Source organism: Notolepis coatsorum, assembly GCF_963971535.1.
Source record: "Notolepis coatsorum genome assembly, chromosome: 10".
Taxonomy (NCBI): domain Eukaryota; kingdom Metazoa; phylum Chordata; class Actinopteri; order Aulopiformes; family Paralepididae; genus Notolepis; species Notolepis coatsorum.
Genome location: NC_140174.1, coordinates 113,352,678 through 113,375,998, shown reverse-complemented (window position 1 = coordinate 113,375,998; position 23,321 = coordinate 113,352,678). Strand labels below are relative to the sequence as shown.

The following is a 23,321-nucleotide window of genomic DNA, read 5'->3' as shown; positions in this document are numbered from 1 at the left end:
CCTGCTCCAGTAAATTAGTCCATCCTGATTTGAAGGCCTGAGTCACGTCATTCAGGCTCTGGGTAGAAGACAGTGATGTGATTGGCTCTGTCGTTGTAGCTAATGCCCGCCCACAATCTACCTAGACCAGTGGTTCTCAAACTTTTTACACCAAGTACCACCTGAGAACGTAGCTGGCTCTCCAAGTACCACCATATGACCGGCGTTAAAATACAGTCTATTCAGCTATGCACAGTTCACGCAGGAGGCAAATGTATTCCTAATACCATTATTTATTGTTAACTTTTGTCAGACACAGCCACAATGTACAAAGGGATAGCACTAGAACTAGCAAACGCTTCCACACAACTCATATAATGCAAGGGGCATTGAGAACATAATAACTAACATTCTCACATAGCAAGTGAGAAAATTAAGAACAACTGTATTTCAGCAAATGTACTTAATTCTCTCTCTCTCTCTCACTCTCTCTCTCTCTCTCTCTCTCTCTCTCTCTCTCACAGCAAGCAATTGTCCGTCATTCTCTCTCTCTCACTCAAACACACACACACACACAATAATTTTGTTACAAAAACTTAATTTCCTGCATTCTGGTGCAGGAATTTTTGAATTTTTACCCTTTAAATGCCAGTGTTTGTGATGGGCATCACAAATTATTTAAAAAAGAAAAGAAAACACATATTCAATACATTTTTGAATGTTTACCCTTTAAATGCCAGTTTGTGTGATTGCATCACAAATTATTGTTAAAAAGACATTACAAAAAAATCAAAAATTAAATGGTTATGATCAGGGCTGAAGTTGAATTAAAGATTTATGACTGTTTAGACTGCATTACTCTCTGTCACAGTGATCTCCTGGTTGTTCCCCACTTAGGTTATCTAACTATCGCGCCGCCACAACCAGAAACACTGGTCTGGCCTGCTTCTAAGTTCAGTGGCCTGACTGCAAAAAAAAAAAAAAAAAACACAGTTTGAGAACCACTGACCTAGACGATACACGCAGACTAGACAGCGAGTGGAAAAACCACTTCCTCATACTGCGAGGCAGTGAAACCCGACACCTCTGCATACTCTGGAGGGAGAGAGAGAGAGATAGAGAGGGAGAGAGAGAGGGAGAGACAGAGAGAGAGAGAGAGGGAGACAGAGAGAGAGAGGGAGGGAGCACTTGGGGGGGGGGGGGGGGGACCTGCCGCGCCACATGGGAGAGGGGAGGAAGGGAGGCCCCCCCCCCCCCACAAGCTGCCGCAGGGAGAGAAAAAACGAAAGGAAGAGATGGCCTGTCTTTTTTTTCTCTCTCTCTCTCTCGCACCCCCCCCTCTCTCTCTCTCTCTCTCTCTCTCTCTCTCTCTATCTCTCTCTGTCTACCAGTCGCAGATCTCTCGGTCTACCAGTCGCAGACTGTGTGGACTGACTGTCACTCAAAGTGCTTGTGGGCGGAGCCAGGCCATAACAGCCTGAAATCTTGAAGCTGGAAAATGATGGTTTTGAGTACTTGATTAGAAATATAAAACAATGCATTTTTTTGAAAAAAACCTTACAGATGTCTTCAATAGACTAACAGGAATTGTGTAAAGTTGCCCAAATAGTGCTATCCATAGTCGCTGTGGGAAAACAAAATAAAATAAATTCCCTACCTACCCATGGCCTTAACTGACAACCAACAGGAACCAAACAATTTATTTTGTTAGGCCCTAGCAGTAGTAGCAGTGTTTAGGTACACAATTTGTTCTCTTTAGCTAGCAGTAGTAGCAGTGTTCAGGTACACAATATGTTCTCTTTGGCTAGCAGTAGCATGTGTTCTCTTTGGCTAGCAGTAGTAGCAGTTTTTAGGTACACAATGTGTTCTCTTTGGCTAGCAGTAGTAGCAGTTTTTAGGTACAGGATGTGTTCTCTTTGGCTAGCAGTAGTAGCAGTGTTTAGGTACACAATATGTTCTCTTTAGCTAGCAGTAGTAGCAGTTTTTAGGTACACAATGTGTTCTCTTTGGCTAGCAGTAGTAGCAGTTTTTAGGTACAGGATGTGTTCTCTTTGGCTAGCAGTAGTAGCAGTGTTTAGGTACACAATATGTTCTCTTTAGCTAGCAGTAGTAGCAGTGTTTAGGTACACAATGTGTTCTCTTTGGCTAGCAGTAGTGGTGTTTAGGTACACAATGTGTTCTCTTTAGCTAGCAGTAGTAGCAGTGTTTTGGTACAGAGTGTGTTCTCGTTGGCTAGCAGTGTTTTGGTAAAGGATGTGTTCTCTTTGGCTAGCAGTAGTAGCAGTGTTTTGGTACACTGACGACATGGCCCTACTAGTTGGCCTCCTGCTGGGAAAAGACCCCTCTGGTGAAGCTGTCTACCTGGCCCACACTAAGGCTCTGTAAAGCTGCCTACCTGGCCCACACTAAGGCTCTGGTGAAGCTGTCTACCTGGCCCACACTAAGGCTCTGTAAAGCTGCCTACCTGGCCCACACTAAGGCTCTGTAAAGCTGTCTACCTGGCCCACACTAAGGCTCTGTAGAGCTGTCTACCTGGCCCACACTAAGGCTCTGTAAAGCTGTCTACCTGGCCCACACTAAGGCTCTGTAAAGCTGCCTACCTGGCCCACACTAAGGCTCTGTAAAGCTGCCTACCTGGCCCACACTAAGGCTCTGTAAAGCTGCCTACCTGGCCCACACTAAGGCTCTGTAAAGCTGTCTACCTGGCCCACACTAAGGCTCTGTAAAGCTGCCTACCTGGCCCACACTAAGGCTCTGTAAAGCTGCCTACCTGGCCCACACTAAGGCTCTGTAAAGCTGTCTACCTGGCCCACACTAAGGCTCTGTAAAGCGGTCTACCTGGCCCACCCTAAGGCTCTGCTGTCTACCTGGCCCACCCTAAGGCTCTGCTGTCTACCTGGCCCACACTAAGGCTCTGTAAAGCTGCCTACCTGGCCCACACTAAGGCTCTGTAAAGCTGCCTACCTGGCCCACACTAAGGCTCTGTAAAGCTGCCTACCTGGCCCACACTAAGGCTCTGTAAAGCTGTCTACCTGGCCCACACTAAGGCTCTGTAAAGCTGTCTACCTGGCCCACACTAAGGCTCTGTAAAGCTGTCTACCTGGCCCACACTAAGGCTCTGTAAAGCTGTCTACCTGGCCCACACTAAGGCTCTGTAAAGCTGCCTACCTGGCCCACACTAAGGCTCTGTAAAGCTGTCTACCTGGCCCACACTAAGGCTCTGTAAAGCTGCCTACCTGGCCCACACTAAGGCTCTGTAAAGCTGCCTACCTGGCCCACACTAAGGCTCTGTAAAGCTGCCTACCTGGCCCACACTAAGGCTCTGTACATCTGCCTACCTGGCCCACACTAAGGCTCTGTAAAGCTGCCTACCTGGCCCACACTAAGGCTCTGTACATCTGCCTACCTGGCCCACACTAAGGCTCTGTAAAGCTATACCTGGCCCACACTAAGGCTCTGTAAAGCTGTCTACCTGGCCCACACTAAGGCTCTGTAAAGCTGCCTACCTGGCCCACACTAAGGCTCTGTAAAGCTGTCTACCTGGCCCACACTAAGGCTCTGTAAAGCTGCCTACCTGGCCCACACTAAGGCTCTGTAAAGCTGTCTACCTGGCCCACACTAAGGCTCTGTAAAGCTGTCTACCTGGCCCACACTAAGGCTCTGTAGAGCTGTCTACCTGGCCCACACTAAGGCTCTGTAAAGCTGTCTACCTGGCCCACACTAAGGCTCTGTAAAGCTGTCTACCTGGCCCACACTAAGGCTCTGTAAAGCTGCCTACCTGGCCCACACTAAGGCTCTGTAAAGCTGTCTACCTGGCCCACACTAAGGCTCTGTAAAGCTGCCTACCTGGCCCACACTAAGGCTCTGTAAAGCTGCCTACCTGGCCCACACTAAGGCTCTGTACATCTGCCTACCTGGCCCACACTAAGGCTCTGTAAAGCTGTCTACCTGGCCCACACTAAGGCTCTGTAAAGCTGCCTACCTGGCCCACACTAAGGCTCTGTAAAGCTGTCTACCTGGCCCACACTAAGGCTCTGTAAAGCTGTCTACCTGGCCCACACTAAGGCTCTGTAAAGCTGCCTACCTGGCCCACACTAAGGCTCTGTAAAGCTGTCTACCTGGCCCACACTAAGGCTCTGTAAAGCTGCCTACCTGGCCCACACTAAGGCTCTGTAAAGCTGCCTACCTGGCCCACACTAAGGCTCTGTACATCTGCCTACCTGGCCCACACTAAGGCTCTGTAAAGCTGCCTACCTGGCCCACACTAAGGCTCTGTAAAGCTGCCTACCTGGCCCACACTAAGGCTCTGTACATCTGCCTACCTGGCCCACACTAAGGCTCTGTAAAGCTATACCTGGCCCACACTAAGGCTCTGTAAAGCTGCCTACCTGGCCCACACTAAGGCTCTGTAAAGCTGCCTACCTGGCCCACACTAAGGCTCTGTAAAGCTGTCTACCTGGCCCACACTAAGGCTCTGTAAAGCTGTCTACCTGGCCCACACTAAGGCTCTGTAAAGCTGCCTACCTGGCCCACACTAAGGCTCTGTAAAGCTGTCTACCTGGCCCACACTAAGGCTCTGTAAAGCTGTCTACCTGGCCCACACTAAGGCTCTGTAAAGCTGCCTACCTGGCCCACACTAAGGCTCTGTACATCTGCCTACCTGGCCCACACTAAGGCTCTGTAAAGCTATACCTGGCCCACACTAAGGCTCTGTAAAGCTGCCTACCTGGCCCACACTAAGGCTCTGTAAAGCTGCCTACCTGGCCCACACTAAGGCTCTGTAAAGCTGTCTACCTGGCCCACACTAAGGCTCTGTAAAGCTGCCTACCTGGCCCACACTAAGGCTCTGTAAAGCTGCCTACCTGGCCCACACTAAGGCTCTGTAAAGCTGTCTACCTGGCCCACACTAAGGCTCTGTAAAGCTGTCTACCTGGCCCACACTAAGGCTCTGTAAAGCTGCCTACCTGGCCCACACTAAGGCTCTGTAAAGCTGTCTACCTGGCCCACACTAAGGCTCTGTAAAGCTGCCTACCTGGCCCACACTAAGGCTCTGTAAAGCTGTCTACCTGGCCCACACTAAGGCTCTGTAAAGCTGTCTACCTGGCCCACACTAAGGCTCTGTAAAGCTGCCTACCTGGCCCACACTAAGGCTCTGTAAAGCTGCCTACCTGGCCCACACTAAGGCTCTGTAAAGCTGTCTACCTGGCCCACACTAAGGCTCTGTAAAGCTGTCTACCTGGCCCACACTAAGGCTCTGTAAAGCTGCCTACCTGGCCCACACTAAGGCTCTGTAAAGCTGTCTACCTGGCCCACACTAAGGCTCTGTAAAGCTGTCTACCTGGCCCACACTAAGGCTCTGTAAAGCTGCCTACCTGGCCCACACTAAGGCTCTGTAAAGCTGTCTACCTGGCCCACACTAAGGCTCTGTAAAGCTGCCTACCTGGCCCACACTAAGGCTCTGTAAAGCTGTCTACCTGGCCCACACTAAGGCTCTGTAAAGCTGTCTACCTGGCCCACACTAAGGCTCTGTAGAGCTGTCTACCTGGCCCACACTAAGGCTCTGTAAAGCTGTCTACCTGGCCCACACTAAGGCTCTGTAAAGCTGTCTACCTGGCCCACACTAAGGCTCTGTAAAGCTGCCTACCTGGCCCACACTAAGGCTCTGTAAAGCTGTCTACCTGGCCCACACTAAGGCTCTGTAAAGCTGCCTACCTGGCCCACACTAAGGCTCTGTAAAGCTGCCTACCTGGCCCACACTAAGGCTCTGTACATCTGCCTACCTGGCCCACACTAAGGCTCTGTAAAGCTGTCTACCTGGCCCACACTAAGGCTCTGTAAAGCTGCCTACCTGGCCCACACTAAGGCTCTGTAAAGCTGTCTACCTGGCCCACACTAAGGCTCTGTAAAGCTGTCTACCTGGCCCACATGAAGGCTCTGTAAAGCTATACCTGGCCCACACTAAGGCTCTGTAAAGCTGCCTACCTGGCCCACACTAAGGCTCTGTAAAGCTGCCTACCTGGCCCACACTAAGGCTCTGTAAAGCTGTCTACCTGGCCCACACTAAGGCTCTGTAAAGCTGCCTACCTGGCCCACACTAAGGCTCTGTAAAGCTGTCTACCTGGCCCACACGAAGGCTCTGTAAAGCTGCCTACCTGGCCCACACTAAGGCTCTGTAAAGCTGTCTACCTGGCCCACACTAAGGCTCTGTAAAGCTGCCTACCTGGCCCCCACTAAGGCTCTGTAAAGCTCCCTACCTGGCCCACACTAAGGCTCTGTAAAGCTGCCTACCTGGCCCACACTAAGGCTCTGTAAAGCTCCCTACCTGGCCCACACTAAGGCTCTGTAAAGCTGCCTACCTGGCCCACACTAAGGCTCTGTAAAGCTGCCTACCTGGCCCACACTAAGGCTCTGTAAAGCTGTCTACCTGGCCCACACTAAGGCTCTGTAAAGCTGCCTACCTGGCCCACACTAAGGCTCTGTAAAGCTGCCTACCTGGCCCACACTAAGGCTCTGTAAAGCTGTCTACCTGGCCCACGCGAAGGCTCTGTAAAGCTGCCTACCTGGCCCACACTAAGGCTCTGTAAAGCTGTCTACCTGGCCCACACTAAGGCTCTGTAAAGCTGCCTACCTGGCCCACACTAAGGCTCTGTAAAGCTGTCTACCTGGCCCACACTAAGGCTCTGTAAAGCTGCCTACCTGGCCCACACTAAGGCTCTGTAAAGCTGCCTACCTGGCCCACACTAAGGCTCTGTAAAGCTGCCTACCTGGCCCACACTAAGGCTCTGTAAAGCTCCCTACCTGGCCCACACTAAGGCTCTGTAAAGCTGTCTACCTGGCCCACACTAAGGCTCTGTAAAGCTGCCTACCTGGCCCACACTAAGGCTCTGTAAAGCTGTCTACCTGGCCCACACTAAGGCTCTGTAAAGCTGTCTACCTGGCCCACACTAAGGCTCTGTAAAGCTGTCTACCTGGCCCACACTAAGTCTCTGTAAAGCTGCCTACCTGGCCCACACTAAGGCTCTGTAAAGCTGTCTACCTGGCCCACACGAAGGCTCTGTAAAGCTGCCTACCTGGCCCACACTAAGGCTCTGTAAAGCTCTCTACCTGGCCCACACTAAGGCTCTGTAAAGCTGCCTACCTGGCCCACACTAAGGCTCTGTAAAGCTGTCTACCTGGCCCACATTAAGGCTCTGTAAAGCTGTCTACCTGGCCCACACTAAGGCTCTGTAAAGCTGCCTACCTGGCCCACACTAAGGCTCTGTAAAGCTGCCTACCTGGCCCACACTAAGGCTCTGTAAAGCTGTCTACCTGGCCCACACTAAGGCTCTGTAAAGCTGCCTACTTGGCCCACACTAAGGCTCTGTAAAGCTGTCTACCTGGCCCACACTAAGGCTCTGGTGAAGCTGTCTACCTGGCCCACACTAAGGCTCTGTAAAGCTGTCTACCTGGCCCACACTAAGGCTCTGTAAAGCTGTCTACCTGGCCCACACTAAGGCTCTGTAAAGCTGCCTACCTGGCCCACACTAAGGCTCTGTAAAGCTGCCTACCTGGCCCACACTAAGGCTCTGTAAAGCTGTCTACCTGGCCCACACTAAGGCTCTGTAAAGCTGTCTACCTGGCCCACACTAAGGCTCTGTAAAGCTGTCTACCTGGCCCACACTAAGGCTCTGTAAAGCTGCCTACCTGGCCCACACTAAGGCTCTGTAAAGCTGTCTACCTGGCCCACACTAAGGCTCTGTAAAGCTGTCTACCTGGCCCACACTAAGGCTCTGTAAAGCTGCCTACCTGGCCCACACTAAGGCTCTGTAAAGCTGCCTACCTGGCCCACACTAAGGCTCTGGTAAAGCTGCCTACCTGGCCCACACTAAGGCTCTGTAAAGCTGCCTACCTGGCCCACACTAAGGCTCTGTAAAGCTCCCTACCTGGCCCACACTAAGGCTCTGTAAAGCTGTCTACCTGGCCCACACTAAGGCTCTGTACATCTGCCTACCTGGCCCACACTAAGGCTCTGTAAAGCTGCCTACCTGTCCCACACTAAGGCTCTGTAAAGCTGCCTACCTGGCCCACACTAAGGCTCTGGTGAAGCTGTCTACCTGGCCCACACTAAGGCTCTGTAAAGCTGTCTACCTGGCCCACACTAAGGCTCTGTAAAGCTGTCTACCTGGCCCACACTAAGGCTCTGTAAAGCTATACCTGGCCCACACTAAGGCTCTGTAAAGCTGCCTACCTGGCCCACACTAAGGCTCTGTAAAGCTGTCTACCTGGCCCACACTAAGGCTCTGTAAAGCTGCCTACCTGGCCCACACTAAGGCTCTGTAAAGCTGTCTACCTGGCCCACACTAAGGCTCTGTAAAGCTGCCTACCTGGCCCACACTAAGGCTCTGTAAAGCTGTCTACCTGGCCCACACGAAGGCTCTGTAAAGCTGCCTACCTGGCCCACACTAAGGCTCTGTAAAGCTGTCTACCTGGCCCACACTAAGGCTCTGTAAAGCTGCCTACCTGGCCCACACTAAGGCTCTGTAAAGCTGCCTACCTGGCCCCCACTAAGGCTCTGTAAAGCTCCCTACCTGGCCCACACTAAGGCTCTGTAAAGCTGCCTACCTGGCCCACACTAAGGCTCTGTAAAGCTGCCTACCTGGCCCACACTAAGGCTCTGTAAAGCTCCCTACCTGGCCCACACTAAGGCTCTGTAAAGCTGCCTACCTGGCCCACACTAAGGCTCTGTAAAGCTGCCTACCTGGCCCACACTAAGGCTCTGTAAAGCTGTCTACCTGGCCCACACTAAGGCTCTGTAAAGCTGCCTACCTGGCCCACACTAAGGCTCTGTAAAGCTGCCTACCTGGCCCACACTAAGGCTCTGTAAAGCTGTCTACCTGGCCCACACGAAGGCTCTGTAAAGCTGCCTACCTGGCCCACACTAAGGCTCTGTAAAGCTGTCTACCTGGCCCACACTAAGGCTCTGTAAAGCTGCCTACCTGGCCCACACTAAGGCTCTGTAAAGCTGTCTACCTGGCCCACACTGAGGCTCTGTAAAGCTGTCTACCTGGCCCACACTAAGGCTCTGTAAAGCTCCCTACCTGGCCCACACTAAGGCTCTGTAAAGCTGTCTACCTGGCCCACACTAAGGCTCTGTAAAGCTGCCTACCTGGCCCACACTAAGGCTCTGTAAAGCTGCCTACCTGGCCCACACTAAGGCTCTGTAAAGCTGCCTACCTGGCCCACACTAAGGCTCTGTAAAGCTGTCTACCTGGCCCACACTAAGGCTCTGTAAAGCTGTCTACCTGGCCCACACGAAGGCTCTGTAAAGCTGCCTACCTGGCCCACACTAAGGCTCTGTAAAGCTCTCTACCTGGCCCACACTAAGGCTCTGTAAAGCTGCCTACCTGGCCCACACTAAGGCTCTGTAAAGCTCCCTACCTGGCCCACACTAAGGCTCTGTAAAGCTCCCTACCTGGCCCACACTAAGGCTCTGTAAAGCTCTCTACCTGGCCCACACTAAGGCTCTGTAAAGCTGCCTACCTGGCCCACACTAAGGCTCTGTAAAGCTGTCTACCTGGCCCACACTAAGGCTCTGGTGAAGCTGTCTACCTGGCCCACACTAAGGCTCTGTAAAGCTGCCTACCTGGCCCACACTAAGGCTCTGTAAAGCTGTCTACCTGGCCCACACTAAGGCTCTGTAAAGCTGCCTACCTGGCCCACACTAAGGCTCTGTAAAGCTGTCTACCTGGCCCACACTAAGGCTCTGTAAAGCTGTCTACCTGGCCCACACTAAGGCTCTGTAAAGCTGCCTACCTGGCCCACACTAAGGCTCTGTAAAGCTGTCTACCTGGCCCACACTAAGGCTCTGTAAAGCTGTCTACCTGGCCCACACTAAGGCTCTGTAAAGCTGCCTACCTGGCCCACACTAAGGCTCTGTAAAGCTGCCTACCTGGCCCACACTAAGGCTCTGTAAAGCTGTCTACCTGGCCCACACTAAGGCTCTGTAAAGCTGTCTACCTGGCCCACACTAAGGCTCTGTAAAGCTGCCTACCTGGCCCACACTAAGGCTCTGTAAAGCTGTCTACCTGGCCCACACTAAGGCTCTGTAAAGCTGTCTACCTGGCCCACACTAAGGCTCTGTAAAGCTGCCTACCTGGCCCACACTAAGGCTCTGTAAAGCTGTCTACCTGGCCCACACTAAGGCTCTGTAAAGCTGCCTACCTGGCCCACACTAAGGCTCTGTAAAGCTGTCTACCTGGCCCACACTAAGGCTCTGTAAAGCTGTCTACCTGGCCCACACTAAGGCTCTGTAGAGCTGTCTACCTGGCCCACACTAAGGCTCTGTAAAGCTGTCTACCTGGCCCACACTAAGGCTCTGTAAAGCTGTCTACCTGGCCCACACTAAGGCTCTGTAAAGCTGCCTACCTGGCCCACACTAAGGCTCTGTAAAGCTGTCTACCTGGCCCACACTAAGGCTCTGTAAAGCTGCCTACCTGGCCCACACTAAGGCTCTGTAAAGCTGCCTACCTGGCCCACACTAAGGCTCTGTACATCTGCCTACCTGGCCCACACTAAGGCTCTGTAAAGCTGTCTACCTGGCCCACACTAAGGCTCTGTAAAGCTGCCTACCTGGCCCACACTAAGGCTCTGTAAAGCTGTCTACCTGGCCCACACTAAGGCTCTGTAAAGCTGTCTACCTGGCCCACACAAAGGCTCTGTAAAGCTATACCTGGCCCACACTAAGGCTCTCTAAAGCTGCCTACCTGGCCCACACTAAGGCTCTGTAAAGCTGCCTACCTGGCCCACACTAAGGCTCTGTAAAGCTGTCTACCTGGCCCACACTAAGGCTCTGTAAAGCTGCCTACCTGGCCCACACTAAGGCTCTGTTAAAGCTGTCTACCTGGCCCACACGAAGGCTCTGTAAAGCTGCCTACCTGGCCCACACTAAGGCTCTGTAAAGCTGTCTACCTGGCCCACACTAAGGCTCTGTAAAGCTGCCTACCTGGCCCCCACTAAGGCTCTGTAAAGCTCCCTACCTGGCCCACACTAAGGCTCTGTAAAGCTGCCTACCTGGCCCACACTAAGGCTCTGTAAAGCTCCCTACCTGGCCCACACTAAGGCTCTGTAAAGCTGCCTACCTGGCCCACACTAAGGCTCTGTAAAGCTGCCTACCTGGCCCACACTAAGGCTCTGTAAAGCTGTCTACCTGGCCCACACTAAGGCTCTGTAAAGCTGCCTACCTGGCCCACACTAAGGCTCTGTAAAGCTGCCTACCTGGCCCACACTAAGGCTCTGTAAAGCTGTCTACCTGGCCCACACGAAGGCTCTGTAAAGCTGCCTACCTGGCCCACACTAAGGCTCTGTAAAGCTGTCTACCTGGCCCACACTAAGGCTCTGTAAAGCTGCCTACCTGGCCCACACTAAGGCTCTGTAAAGCTGTCTACCTGGCCCACACTAAGGCTCTGTAAAGCTGCCTACCTGGCCCACACTAAGGCTCTGTAAAGCTGCCTACCTGGCCCACACTAAGGCTCTGTAAAGCTGCCTACCTGGCCCACACTAAGGCTCTGTAAAGCTCCCTACCTGGCCCACACTAAGGCTCTGTAAAGCTGTCTACCTGGCCCACACTAAGGCTCTGTAAAGCTGCCTACCTGGCCCACACTAAGGCTCTGTAAAGCTGTCTACCTGGCCCACACTAAGGCTCTGTAAAGCTGTCTACCTGGCCCACACTAAGGCTCTGTAAAGCTGTCTACCTGGCCCACACTAAGTCTCTGTAAAGCTGCCTACCTGGCCCACACTAAGGCTCTGTAAAGCTGTCTACCTGGCCCACACGAAGGCTCTGTAAAGCTGCCTACCTGGCCCACACTAAGGCTCTGTAAAGCTCTCTACCTGGCCCACACTAAGGCTCTGTAAAGCTGCCTACCTGGCCCACACTAAGGCTCTGTAAAGCTGTCTACCTGGCCCACATTAAGGCTCTGTAAAGCTGTCTACCTGGCCCACACTAAGGCTCTGTAAAGCTGCCTACCTGGCCCACACTAAGGCTCTGTAAAGCTGCCTACCTGGCCCACACTAAGGCTCTGTAAAGCTGTCTACCTGGCCCACACTAAGGCTCTGTAAAGCTGCCTACCTGGCCCACACTAAGGCTCTGTAAAGCTGTCTACCTGGCCCACACTAAGGCTCTGGTGAAGCTGTCTACCTGGCCCACACTAAGGCTCTGTAAAGCTGCCTACCTGGCCCACACTAAGGCTCTGTAAAGCTGTCTACCTGGCCCACACTAAGGCTCTGTAAAGCTGCCTACCTGGCCCACACTAAGGCTCTGTAAAGCTGCCTACCTGGCCCACACTAAGGCTCTGTAAAGCTGTCTACCTGGCCCACACTAAGGCTCTGTAAAGCTGTCTACCTGGCCCACACTAAGGCTCTGTAAAGCTGTCTACCTGGCCCACACTAAGGCTCTGTAAAGCTGCCTACCTGGCCCACACTAAGGCTCTGTAAAGCTGTCTACCTGGCCCACACTAAGGCTCTGTAAAGCTGTCTACCTGGCCCACACTAAGGCTCTGTAAAGCTGCCTACCTGGCCCACACTAAGGCTCTGTAAAGCTGCCTACCTGGCCCACACTAAGGCTCTGGTAAAGCTGCCTACCTGGCCCACACTAAGGCTCTGTAAAGCTGCCTACCTGGCCCACACTAAGGCTCTGTAAAGCTCCCTACCTGGCCCACACTAAGGCTCTGTAAAGCTGTCTACCTGGCCCACACTAAGGCTCTGTACATCTGCCTACCTGGCCCACACTAAGGCTCTGTAAAGCTGCCTACCTGTCCCACACTAAGGCTCTGTAAAGCTGCCTACCTGGCCCACACTAAGGCTCTGGTGAAGCTGTCTACCTGGCCCACACTAAGGCTCTGTAAAGCTGTCTACCTGGCCCACACTAAGGCTCTGTAAAGCTGTCTACCTGGCCCACACTAAGGCTCTGTAAAGCTATACCTGGCCCACACTAAGGCTCTGTAAAGCTGCCTACCTGGCCCACACTAAGGCTCTGTAAAGCTGTCTACCTGGCCCACACTAAGGCTCTGTAAAGCTGCCTACCTGGCCCACACTAAGGCTCTGTAAAGCTGTCTACCTGGCCCACACTAAGGCTCTGTAAAGCTGCCTACCTGGCCCACACTAAGGCTCTGTAAAGCTGTCTACCTGGCCCACACGAAGGCTCTGTAAAGCTGCCTACCTGGCCCACACTAAGGCTCTGTAAAGCTGTCTACCTGGCCCACACTAAGGCTCTGTAAAGCTGCCTACCTGGCCCACACTAAGGCTCTGTAAAGCTGCCTACCTGGCCCCCACTAAGGCTCTGTAAAGCTCCCTACCTGGCCCACACTAAGGCTCTGTAAAGCTGCCTACCTGGCCCACACTAAGGCTCTGTAAAGCTGCCTACCTGGCCCACACTAAGGCTCTGTAAAGCTGTCTACCTGGCCCACACTAAGGCTCTGTAAAGCTGCCTACCTGGCCCACACTAAGGCTCTGTAAAGCTGCCTACCTGGCCCACACTAAGGCTCTGTAAAGCTGTCTACCTGGCCCACACTAAGGCTCTGTAAAGCTGCCTACCTGGCCCACACTAAGGCTCTGTAAAGCTGCCTACCTGGCCCACACTAAGGCTCTGTAAAGCTGTCTACCTGGCCCACACGAAGGCTCTGTAAAGCTGCCTACCTGGCCCACACTAAGGCTCTGTAAAGCTGTCTACCTGGCCCACACTAAGGCTCTGTAAAGCTGCCTACCTGGCCCACACTAAGGCTCTGTAAAGCTGTCTACCTGGCCCACACTGAGGCTCTGTAAAGCTGTCTACCTGGCCCACACTAAGGCTCTGTAAAGCTCCCTACCTGGCCCACACTAAGGCTCTGTAAAGCTGTCTACCTGGCTCTGTAAAGCTGCCTACCTGGCCCACACTAAGGCTCTGTAAAGCTGCCTACCTGGCCCACACTAAGGCTCTGTAAAGCTGCCTACCTGGCCCACACTAAGGCTCTGTAAAGCTGTCTACCTGGCCCACACTAAGGCTCTGTAAAGCTGTCTACCTGGCCCACACGAAGGCTCTGTAAAGCTGCCTACCTGGCCCACACTAAGGCTCTGTAAAGCTCTCTACCTGGCCCACACTAAGGCTCTGTAAAGCTGCCTACCTGGCCCACACTAAGGCTCTGTAAAGCTCCCTACCTGGCCCACACTAAGGCTCTGTAAAGCTCCCTACCTGGCCCACACTAAGGCTCTGTAAAGCTGTCTACCTGGCCCACACTAAGGCTCTGTAAAGCTGCCTACCTGGCCCACACTAAGGCTCTGTAAAGCTGTCTACCTGGCCCACACTAAGGCTCTGGTGAAGCTGTCTACCTGGCCCACACTAAGGCTCTGTAAAGCTGCCTACCTGGCCCACACTAAGGCTCTGTAAAGCTGTCTACCTGGCCCACACTAAGGCTCTGTAAAGCTGCCTACCTGGCCCACACTAAGGCTCTGTAAAGCTGCCTACCTGGCCCACACTAAGGCTCTGTAAAGCTGTCTACCTGGCCCACACTAAGGCTCTGTAAAGCTGTCTACCTGGCCCACACTAAGGCTCTGTAAAGCTGTCTACCTGGCCCACACTAAGGCTCTGTAAAGCTGCCTACCTGGCCCACACTAAGGCTCTGTAAAGCTGTCTACCTGGCCCACACTAAGGCTCTGTAAAGCTGTCTACCTGGCCCACACTAAGGCTCTGTAAAGCTGCCTACCTGGCCCACACTAAGGCTCTGTAAAGCTGCCTACCTGGCCCACACTAAGGCTCTGGTAAAGCTGCCTACCTGGCCCACACTAAGGCTCTGTAAAGCTCCCTACCTGGCCCACACTAAGGCTCTGTAAAGCTGTCTACCTGGCCCACACTAAGGCTCTGTACATCTGCCTACCTGGCCCACACTAAGGCTCTGTAAAGCTGCCTACCTGTCCCACACTAAGGCTCTGTAAAGCTGCCTACCTGGCCCACACTAAGGCTCTGGTGAAGCTGTCTACCTGGCCCACACTAAGGCTCTGTAAAGCTGTCTACCTGGCCCACACTAAGGCTCTGTAAAGCTGTCTACCTGGCCCACACTAAGGCTCTGTAAAGCTGCCTACCTGGCCCACACTAAGGCTCTGTAAAGCTGTCTACCTGGCCCACACTAAGGCTCTGTAAAGCTGTCTACCTGGCCCACACTAAGGCTCTGTAAAGCTGCCTACCTGGCCCACACTAAGGCTCTGTAAAGCTGCCTACCTGGCCCACACTAAGGCTCTGTAAAGCTGCCTACCTGGCCCACACTAAGGCTCTGTAAAGCTGTCTACCTGGCCCACACTAAGGCTCTGTAAAGCTGCCTACCTGGCCCACACTAAGGCTCTGTAAAGCTGCCTACCTGGCCCACACTAAGGCTCTGTAAAGCTGCCTACCTGGCCCACACTAAGGCTCTGTAAAGCTGCCTACCTGGCCCACACTAAGGCTCTGTAAAGCTGTCTACCTGGCCCACACTAAGGCTCTGTAAAGCTGCCTACCTGGCCCACACTAAGGCTCTGTAAAGCTGTCTACCTGGCCCACACTAAGGCTCTGTAAAGCTGCCTACCTGGCCCACACTAAGGCTCTGTAAAGCTGTCTACCTGGCCCACACTAAGGCTCTGTAAAGCTGCCTACCTGGCCCACACGAAGGCTCTGTAAAGCTGCCTACCTGGCCCACACTAAGGCTCTGTAAAGCTGTCTACCTGGCCCACACTAAGGCTCTGTAAAGCTGCCTACCTGGCCCACACTAAGGCTCTGTAAAGCTGCCTACCTGGCCCACACTAAGGCTCTGTAAAGCTGCCTACCTGGCCCACACTAAGGCTCTGTAAAGCTGCCTACCTGGCCCACACTAAGGCTCTGTAAAGCTGTCTACCTGGCCCACACTAAGGCTCTGTAAAGCTGCCTACCTGGCCCACACTAAGGCTCTGTAAAGCTGTCTACCTGGCCCACACTAAGGCTCTGTAAAGCTGCCTACCTGGCCCACACGAATGCTCTGTAAAGCTGCCTACCTGGCCCACACTAAGGCTCTGTAAAGCTGTCTACCTGGCCCACACTAAGGCTCTGTAAAGCTGCCTACCTGGCCCACACTAAGGCTCTGTAAAGCTGCCTACCTGGCCCACACTAAGGCTCTGTAAAGCTGCCTACCTGGCCCACACTAAGGCTCTGTAAAGCTGTCTACCTGGCCCACACTAAGGCTCTTGTATCGTGTTGTAACATTAGCCGGCTGGAAATCAATGTGGCTAAGACCAAAAAAGCGAATCATGTGTACCAACTCGCGAGATCTGGGAACCCGAGCCAGTTTGATGATGATGAATCGTTTATTTTCGGTCTTTGTTTACAGATCAATCAAAAACATACTTGTGTGGACTTTCAAAAGAAAAAAAAAAGAAAAAGAAATCACAAATGTACATATTCAAAGTAAGCTCACACACAAAATCCAAACTCAATGACCGAAAAAAGGAATAGGCTGAAGCACTTGCTTATTTTTGCCTATCCTTTACAATTCTTAAAAACTAAATATACTTTAATATAAGAAAGAAAAACTTGAAATATGCTGCAAGATATACTTTTTTTTCACTTTGATGGCCAACATGTTGAAACTGTGAATACATTAAAATATCTTGGTACAGTCTTAAGAAGATTGTCAGGTGAGCTTTCTCTGAAAACACGAGTATGTTTTCAAGAAATGTTCACAGCGACTATCTTCTGAGAAGACTCAGTCAGCAGCTTTTAGAGCTGGTGTACAAAACCCTTATTGAGAGTGTTTTAACTTTTCATTTTCCTGTTTTTGTTCGGTCACCTGAGATGCAAAGAGTAAACTCTCTCGCATTGTGTCAATGGCCAGCAAGATAGGGGGCAAACCCCAAAATGTTCTTTGATTTCTCCAGCGCCTTCAACGCCATCCAGCCGTCACTGCTAGCGGAGAAGCTCTCCGCGATGCAGCTGGAGCACGGCTTGGTGGCCTGGATCAAGGATTACCTCACTGAGAGGCCACAGTACGTCAGACTAAAGGACAGTCAGTCTGACGTACTGGTGAGCAACACCGGCGCCACCCAAGGAACTGTGCTGTCACCCTTCCTCTTCACCCTCTACACCTCAGACTTCTGCCGCAACTCAAGCGGGTGTCACCTGCAGAAGTTCTCAGACGACTCCTCCATCGTAAGCTACATCACCGACGATGATGAGGAGGAGTACAGAGCCCTGGTGGAGAGCTTCGTGGGGTGGAGCGACAGCAACCACCTCCAACTCAACACCAGTAAGACCAAGGAGCTGGTGGTGGACTTCCGGAGGGGCAAGAAGAGGCCCCCCCCGATTCCCATCTCCATCCGAGGGGTGGATGTGGAGATGGTGGACTCATACAAGTTCCTTGGGGTACACCTGAACAATAAACTGGACTGGTCGGATAACACAGAGGCCCTCTACAGGAAGGGACAGAGCAGGCTGTTCTTCCTGAGGAGACTCGGGTCCTTCAATGTGTGCAACAGACTGCTGCAGTCTTTTTACCAGTCTGTTGTGGCCAGCATCCTCTTCTATGCTGTGGCATGCTGGGGAGGCTACATCAACTCAAGGGACACCAACAAGCTCAACAAGCTGGTGAGGAAGGCTAGCTCCGTGGTGGGAGTCGAGCTACCTAGATTTGAGGTGATGGCAGAGAGGGGGATGATAAGGAAGCTGGCTGCCATCATGGAGAACCCCTACCACCCCCTCTACGACGAGCTAGTCAAGATGAGAAGCTCATTCAGCCACAGACTCATTCCCCCATGACACTCAACTAACCGCCTCGGACAGTCCTTTATACCAGCGGCCATCAGGCTCCACAACAGTGGGCAGCGACTAGCAGCCTCCAGGCTCCACAACAGGGGGCAGCGACAGCGACTGCTACCAGACATTGACCTGGGACTTATAGGAACCCAAGGAGGACAACCTACACTACCTTAGGCTTACTGCACCTTATGTGGATACTGTGATACTGTGAATAATGTATATTTCAGTGGATACCGTGATACTGTGAATAATGTATACTCAGTAGATAGTAAATTATAACACTACCTTATGCATACTGCACCTTATGTGACACTGTGAATAATGTGAATATTTCTTCAGCTAGTCAGATAGTAAATTATATTGACCAAATAGTTTACACTGCCTGTGTTGTTTTTACTACCTGTACACTGTGTTGTTGTTTTACTACCTGTACCCCCCCCCCCTCCCCCCCATGCTGCTATGATGCCTGAATTTCCCCAAGGGGATCAATAAAGGAATATCTTATCTTATCTTATCAAGCCCTCGACTTGACTGTACTCCTCACAGAAAGAACAAGGAAGAAGGCGAGGAGTATCTTGGCAGATGGCTCCCATCCTTTATTCAGCCAGTTTGAGCTCTGGGGGGCACTAGACTAGTCCCCTTGGCAACTAGGAATATATTCAAGAAGTCCTTCATTCCAAGTGCCATTAGCATCCTTAATTCTGCAAAGTGACCAACAAGATGGAAGCCACAGACATTAACTGTTTATGTGTCTCTAATGTGTAACCATGTCTATGTTTGTCTGTGTTTTATGTGTCTCTAATGTGTAACTCTGTCTGTGTCTGTTTGTTTTTATGTGTCTCTAATGTGTAACTCTGTCTTTGTTTTTATGTGTCTCTAATGTGTAACTCTGTCTTTGTGTTTGTGTTTCTAATGTGTAACTCTGTCTCTGTCTGTGTGTGTTTTATGTCGTGCAAGTTGCCTTCTGGTTTCTTGTGTTGATTTTTCTGTTTGGTGAGAAGACAATTTTCCAATTTTATTTGGACAATAAACTTATATTCAATTAAATTCAGTAGCAATAACAAGAAGCTGAACATAACTGATGGATATCAGAAACAATATGAAAATAATAAAAAGGTAATGTGTGTCTCTCTCTCTCTCTCTCTCTCCTCTCTCTCCTCTCTCTCTCTCCCTTTCTCTGTCTCTCTCTCTGCTCTCTCCCTCTCTCTCTCTCTGCAGTACTGACTGTGCCCCAGCAGATGAGTCTGTCTACAGACACGGTGACCCAGCAGCTCTCTGTGTCCTGGCTGGGAGGAGCTGCTATGACCTTTGACCTCATGATTCTAAGAACTGAACTCAATGAAACCGTTTTCTACGTAAGGGCTTTTAAAAATTTTATTTAATTTAAAAAAATTATAATAATTTGTCGCAACCAAGCAGCTAGCATGAGATGGAGACTTGCCAATGCCTCAATCCGCCACATGGCGGAGCTATAATCAAAGGTCAAAATGTGCAACTATGAAAAGCCTTGTGCACAAATCACATGGAATCTGAGCTTTTCAATTCTGATTTGAGCCACTTTCATATTATGGTCCTAAATAGGGCTGTACCGAATAGTTCGAAGCTTCGAAGCTTCATTCATAACGTTGACATTCGAATTCTAAATCAACATTCGAAATGTATTAATTTATTTAAAAAAAAAGTCTATTCATTCTGTTTAAACTAGGGATGCTTGATATTGGCTTTTTTACCGATACCGATATACCGATATTGTCCAACTCCTAATTTCCGATACCGATATCAACCGATATCAACCGATACCGATATATGCAGGGTTCCCCCCCCCCCCCAAAACGGAATAATTTCAGGTAATTAACATTACATATCTCTTGTTGTGGAATTAACACAACATTATGCATACTTTTGACGATAAATAAAATCAGAATTTGTTCTTACTTGCTTGCCTGGGTAAATAAAGGTTATAGAAATGTAAAAAAAAAAAAAAAATTAAACCGATACCGATATCACATTTTAATGCCAATATTGGCCGATAGTATCGGACATCCCTAGTTTAAATCAATGGGGGTTTTCTTCACAGTTGCAGATAAAGATTAGGCTACACTAATATTATAGTATATGACTCGTCATACAAATTTAAATATAACATTTATCATAAATGATGTAGCCTATCTGCATCCGCTTGGCACTCCATCAAGACGTCACCATCACTTTCGTACCAACCGTGCACTTATTGGATTATTTATGTTGACAAAATGTATATGTATATTCATTAACCCATTCTCTGCCACCACTTTGATCATCCTAAACCATTCTCTGCCAGTACTATAAGTCTATGGAGATGTTCACCTTCTTTGCAGGGCTATAACTTTTTAAATTGTATTGCTAAATTGACATTACTATGGCCCATTCAACATCGATTAGCTATCGTTCAGGATGTAGGAACGTTTCATACGAAAATACCGTCTAGAGCAGTGTTTCTCAACTGGTGGGTCGCGACCCAAAAGTGGGTCACGGGGCCATTTTGAGTGGGTCGCGGATGTGTGTGTAAAAAAGATTTTTTTTTTTTTTTTTTTTACACTTCTTTTTTCACTGCCTATCTTTGTGAAAGTGGCTTCTCAGTTCTAGTCCAGCTGAAGACAAAGCAGAGGAACAGATTGGACATTGAGCATGACCTCAGAGTTGCTTTGTCTACCATCACCCCAGACTTTGAGACTCTTGTCAGGAGCAAACAACATCCCCAGTTATCCCATTAGTTCCCTGGGATGTTAAGCTAAGAAGTCTGCTAAGAAGGATATATTATTTATTATTATTATTATTATTATTATTATTATTATTATTATTATTATTATTATTATTATTATTATTATTATTATTATTATTATTATTATTATTATTATTATTATTATTATTATTTTATTTCATTCAGTTTTTAGCCCTAGTTGCACTTTTGTTGCAACCCCAGTTATCCCATTAGTTCCCCCAAACTTAGGTCTGTTATGTTAAGCTAAGAAATCTGCTAAGAAGCATATTTATTATTATTTTATTTCATTGGGTTTTTAGCAATAGTTGCACTTTTGTTGCACTCTTTTGTGTTTATTTCATGTTTTGAAAGATTGCGTATTACTGCAATTTTTTTTTTACATAAATCATAGTGGTTCGAAATTTTGGGTCGCGACTTAATGACTAAGGAAAATGTTGGGTCCCGAGGCTAGACCAGTTGAGAACCACTGGTCTAGAGTATAAATATGTTTTTATCGTTTTCTGCAGTATTTCCTAGAACGTGAGATATAGGCACAAATGCATATGTAACCAGATTCAGATTCAGATTACTTTATTCACCATATTGTACAGGTACAAATGGAACGTGATTTGACATTTCAGTGCATGATTATTCACAAATAGGAACCATGAGGCTTAGGGCATATAACAGACAGACAAAGCAATTATATTTAATATAATTATCTTTATTGAATGCTATAATATAAGAGTAAGTTGAATTTCATACAAAATAGAGTTATCACAATGTATAAATAAGCAAAGAGAGACAGACTGAATCCACACTACACCCTAACCTGAAGTAGCTAAAACAGTGACCACCTGTTGACAAGGACCACCACCTGTCATGACATAGAAATTACACAATGAATATCAAAGCATGACAGCAGTTCAAGAACCTACATAGAAATTACACAATGAATATCAAAGCATGACAGCAGTTCAAGAACCTTATTATATTAAATGCTGGCTGTTGCACACTACAAGACGAACATTTATTAACACACCGGTAATACAAACGAACGAGAGAGAGCTAGACTTACACTTTAACCGAATGAATGAAACACCTGGCGCAGCACATACACACAGCACACACCCGGGCCGCAACGGTACGTCTATTTCCCCAGCCTGAGGGAAATCAGGACAGGTCGTATTACTACTTATCCTAAACAGTCTGTGCGTGTATGCATGTGCGCAACCCATAAACCAAAGAAGCGAGCAATACCTTTGTATCGCCAGGCGTAAACACAACGCCCTGCCTCTTCACCATTCACGGTCTATCGTTCCCTAAGGAAGACCATACACAGTATAAACACCTAAACCGTGTACATAAACCTAGCGACATGATAATACAAGCAAGCTCCGCTTTATACTATAGTTAAGTTACTCACCAGGACACTGTCACTCGAGTACCTACACTCCACACTCTCTCTCGTCCTGTAACAGGGGAACCAGGTGTGGGGAAATGTTTGCTGCTATCGTCGCCCGCACCCAACTAGGAAGTGTTAGTTCCAGCCGCCATCCGGTCAGGCTGAAATATACGCTGACGCCAGAGCCACACCCACAATACCCCCAGCTGGCCACACTCACCCCCCTAGAAAACTAATCAGGGTCCCACTGATCTCCAAGTCCGTCTTTGGCCCCGAAGGACCCCTCCTCCGTACGACAACGCCCAAGTGGCGACACCCCAACCCCTAGCACCGCACTCTTCCCCCCTAGATGACGAACGCCCGATCGCGGCAGATTAAAGGGATTAGAATGCACACCCGCATTGCTACGGTGTGACCGACGCACCGGCACCGGGAGCATGGTTCTCTCCTCCGGTTCCCCCGTTCTATGTGGGGCCATGGTTTCACCGGTTCAGATCGTGCTCCCTGGTCTCGACGATGGGATTGTTCCTCAGAGTCATCTGAACTATTATGCTGGCTCCATTCCGGACCCCCTTCCTTGGGATCCGCCCCCAAGCCTTCTTCTGACCCACTACCAATACCAATCCAAATCATACTACCATCTTCACTCTCCTCTCCTTGCACCCCCCTGACCTCTTCCCTTTCCCCCAGTACCCCGGCACCACAACGCCGGACCTCAGAACGGTGAACATTCCTGGGCGGTCCCGCAGCATCCACCGGCACCACGGTATACACCGGCTTTCCGGGGCCCAACCGCTTGACGACCCGATGGGGAATGGAAAGCCATAGATCCTGAATTTTATTCCTACCAATTGCCTTCCGATTCCGCACATAAACCAGTTCCCCTGGCTGCAAGTCTGCATCCTTGGACGTCGGCCCCCAGTGCCGACGCCGAGACTCTACTGCTTTCTGCATCTGACCACTAGCCTGCTCATATGCCACCTGTAGCCGCTCTTGATGTCTCTGCACCCACTCTCCCACACCTCCAACTTCCTCATTGCCCCCACCAAGCATGAGGTCTAGAGGTGTGCAAGGGGCTCGGCCAAACAGGAGAAAATATGGGGAATAGCCCGTGCTCTGATGTTCTGTCGTATTATAAGCGTATACCACCTCCGGCAAATACTCCGCCCACCTCCTCTTCTTCTCCGGGGGAAGAGCACGAAGCAAGTCATGGAGGGTTCGATTAAACGTTCGCACTGCCCGTTACCTTGTGGATGGTACGGACTCGTCCTACTTTTCTTCATCCCATACAACTTACAGAGCGACCGCACCACTTCGCCCTCAAAGCACCTGCCCTGGTCGGAATGCAACCGGACTGGCACGCCATAAGGCTGGATCCAGTGCTTAACCAAGCACCTGGCAACCGTGGTAGCCTGTTGGTTCCGAGTCGGGACTGC

General features: G+C 50.2%; 1 protein-coding gene across 1 annotated transcript in view; it reads left to right on the top strand.

Annotated features, from left to right (window-relative positions):
* Nucleotides 1–23,321, top strand: part of lifra (LIF receptor subunit alpha a) — a 149,894-nt gene that overhangs the window by 47,823 nt on the left and 78,750 nt on the right. Inside the window, exon 3 of the mRNA XM_084322882.1 lies at nucleotides 18,959–19,095. Within this exon, the coding sequence (XP_084179008.1) occupies nucleotides 18,959–19,095 (137 nt within the window). The remainder of the gene's footprint in view (nucleotides 1–18,958; nucleotides 19,096–23,321) is intronic.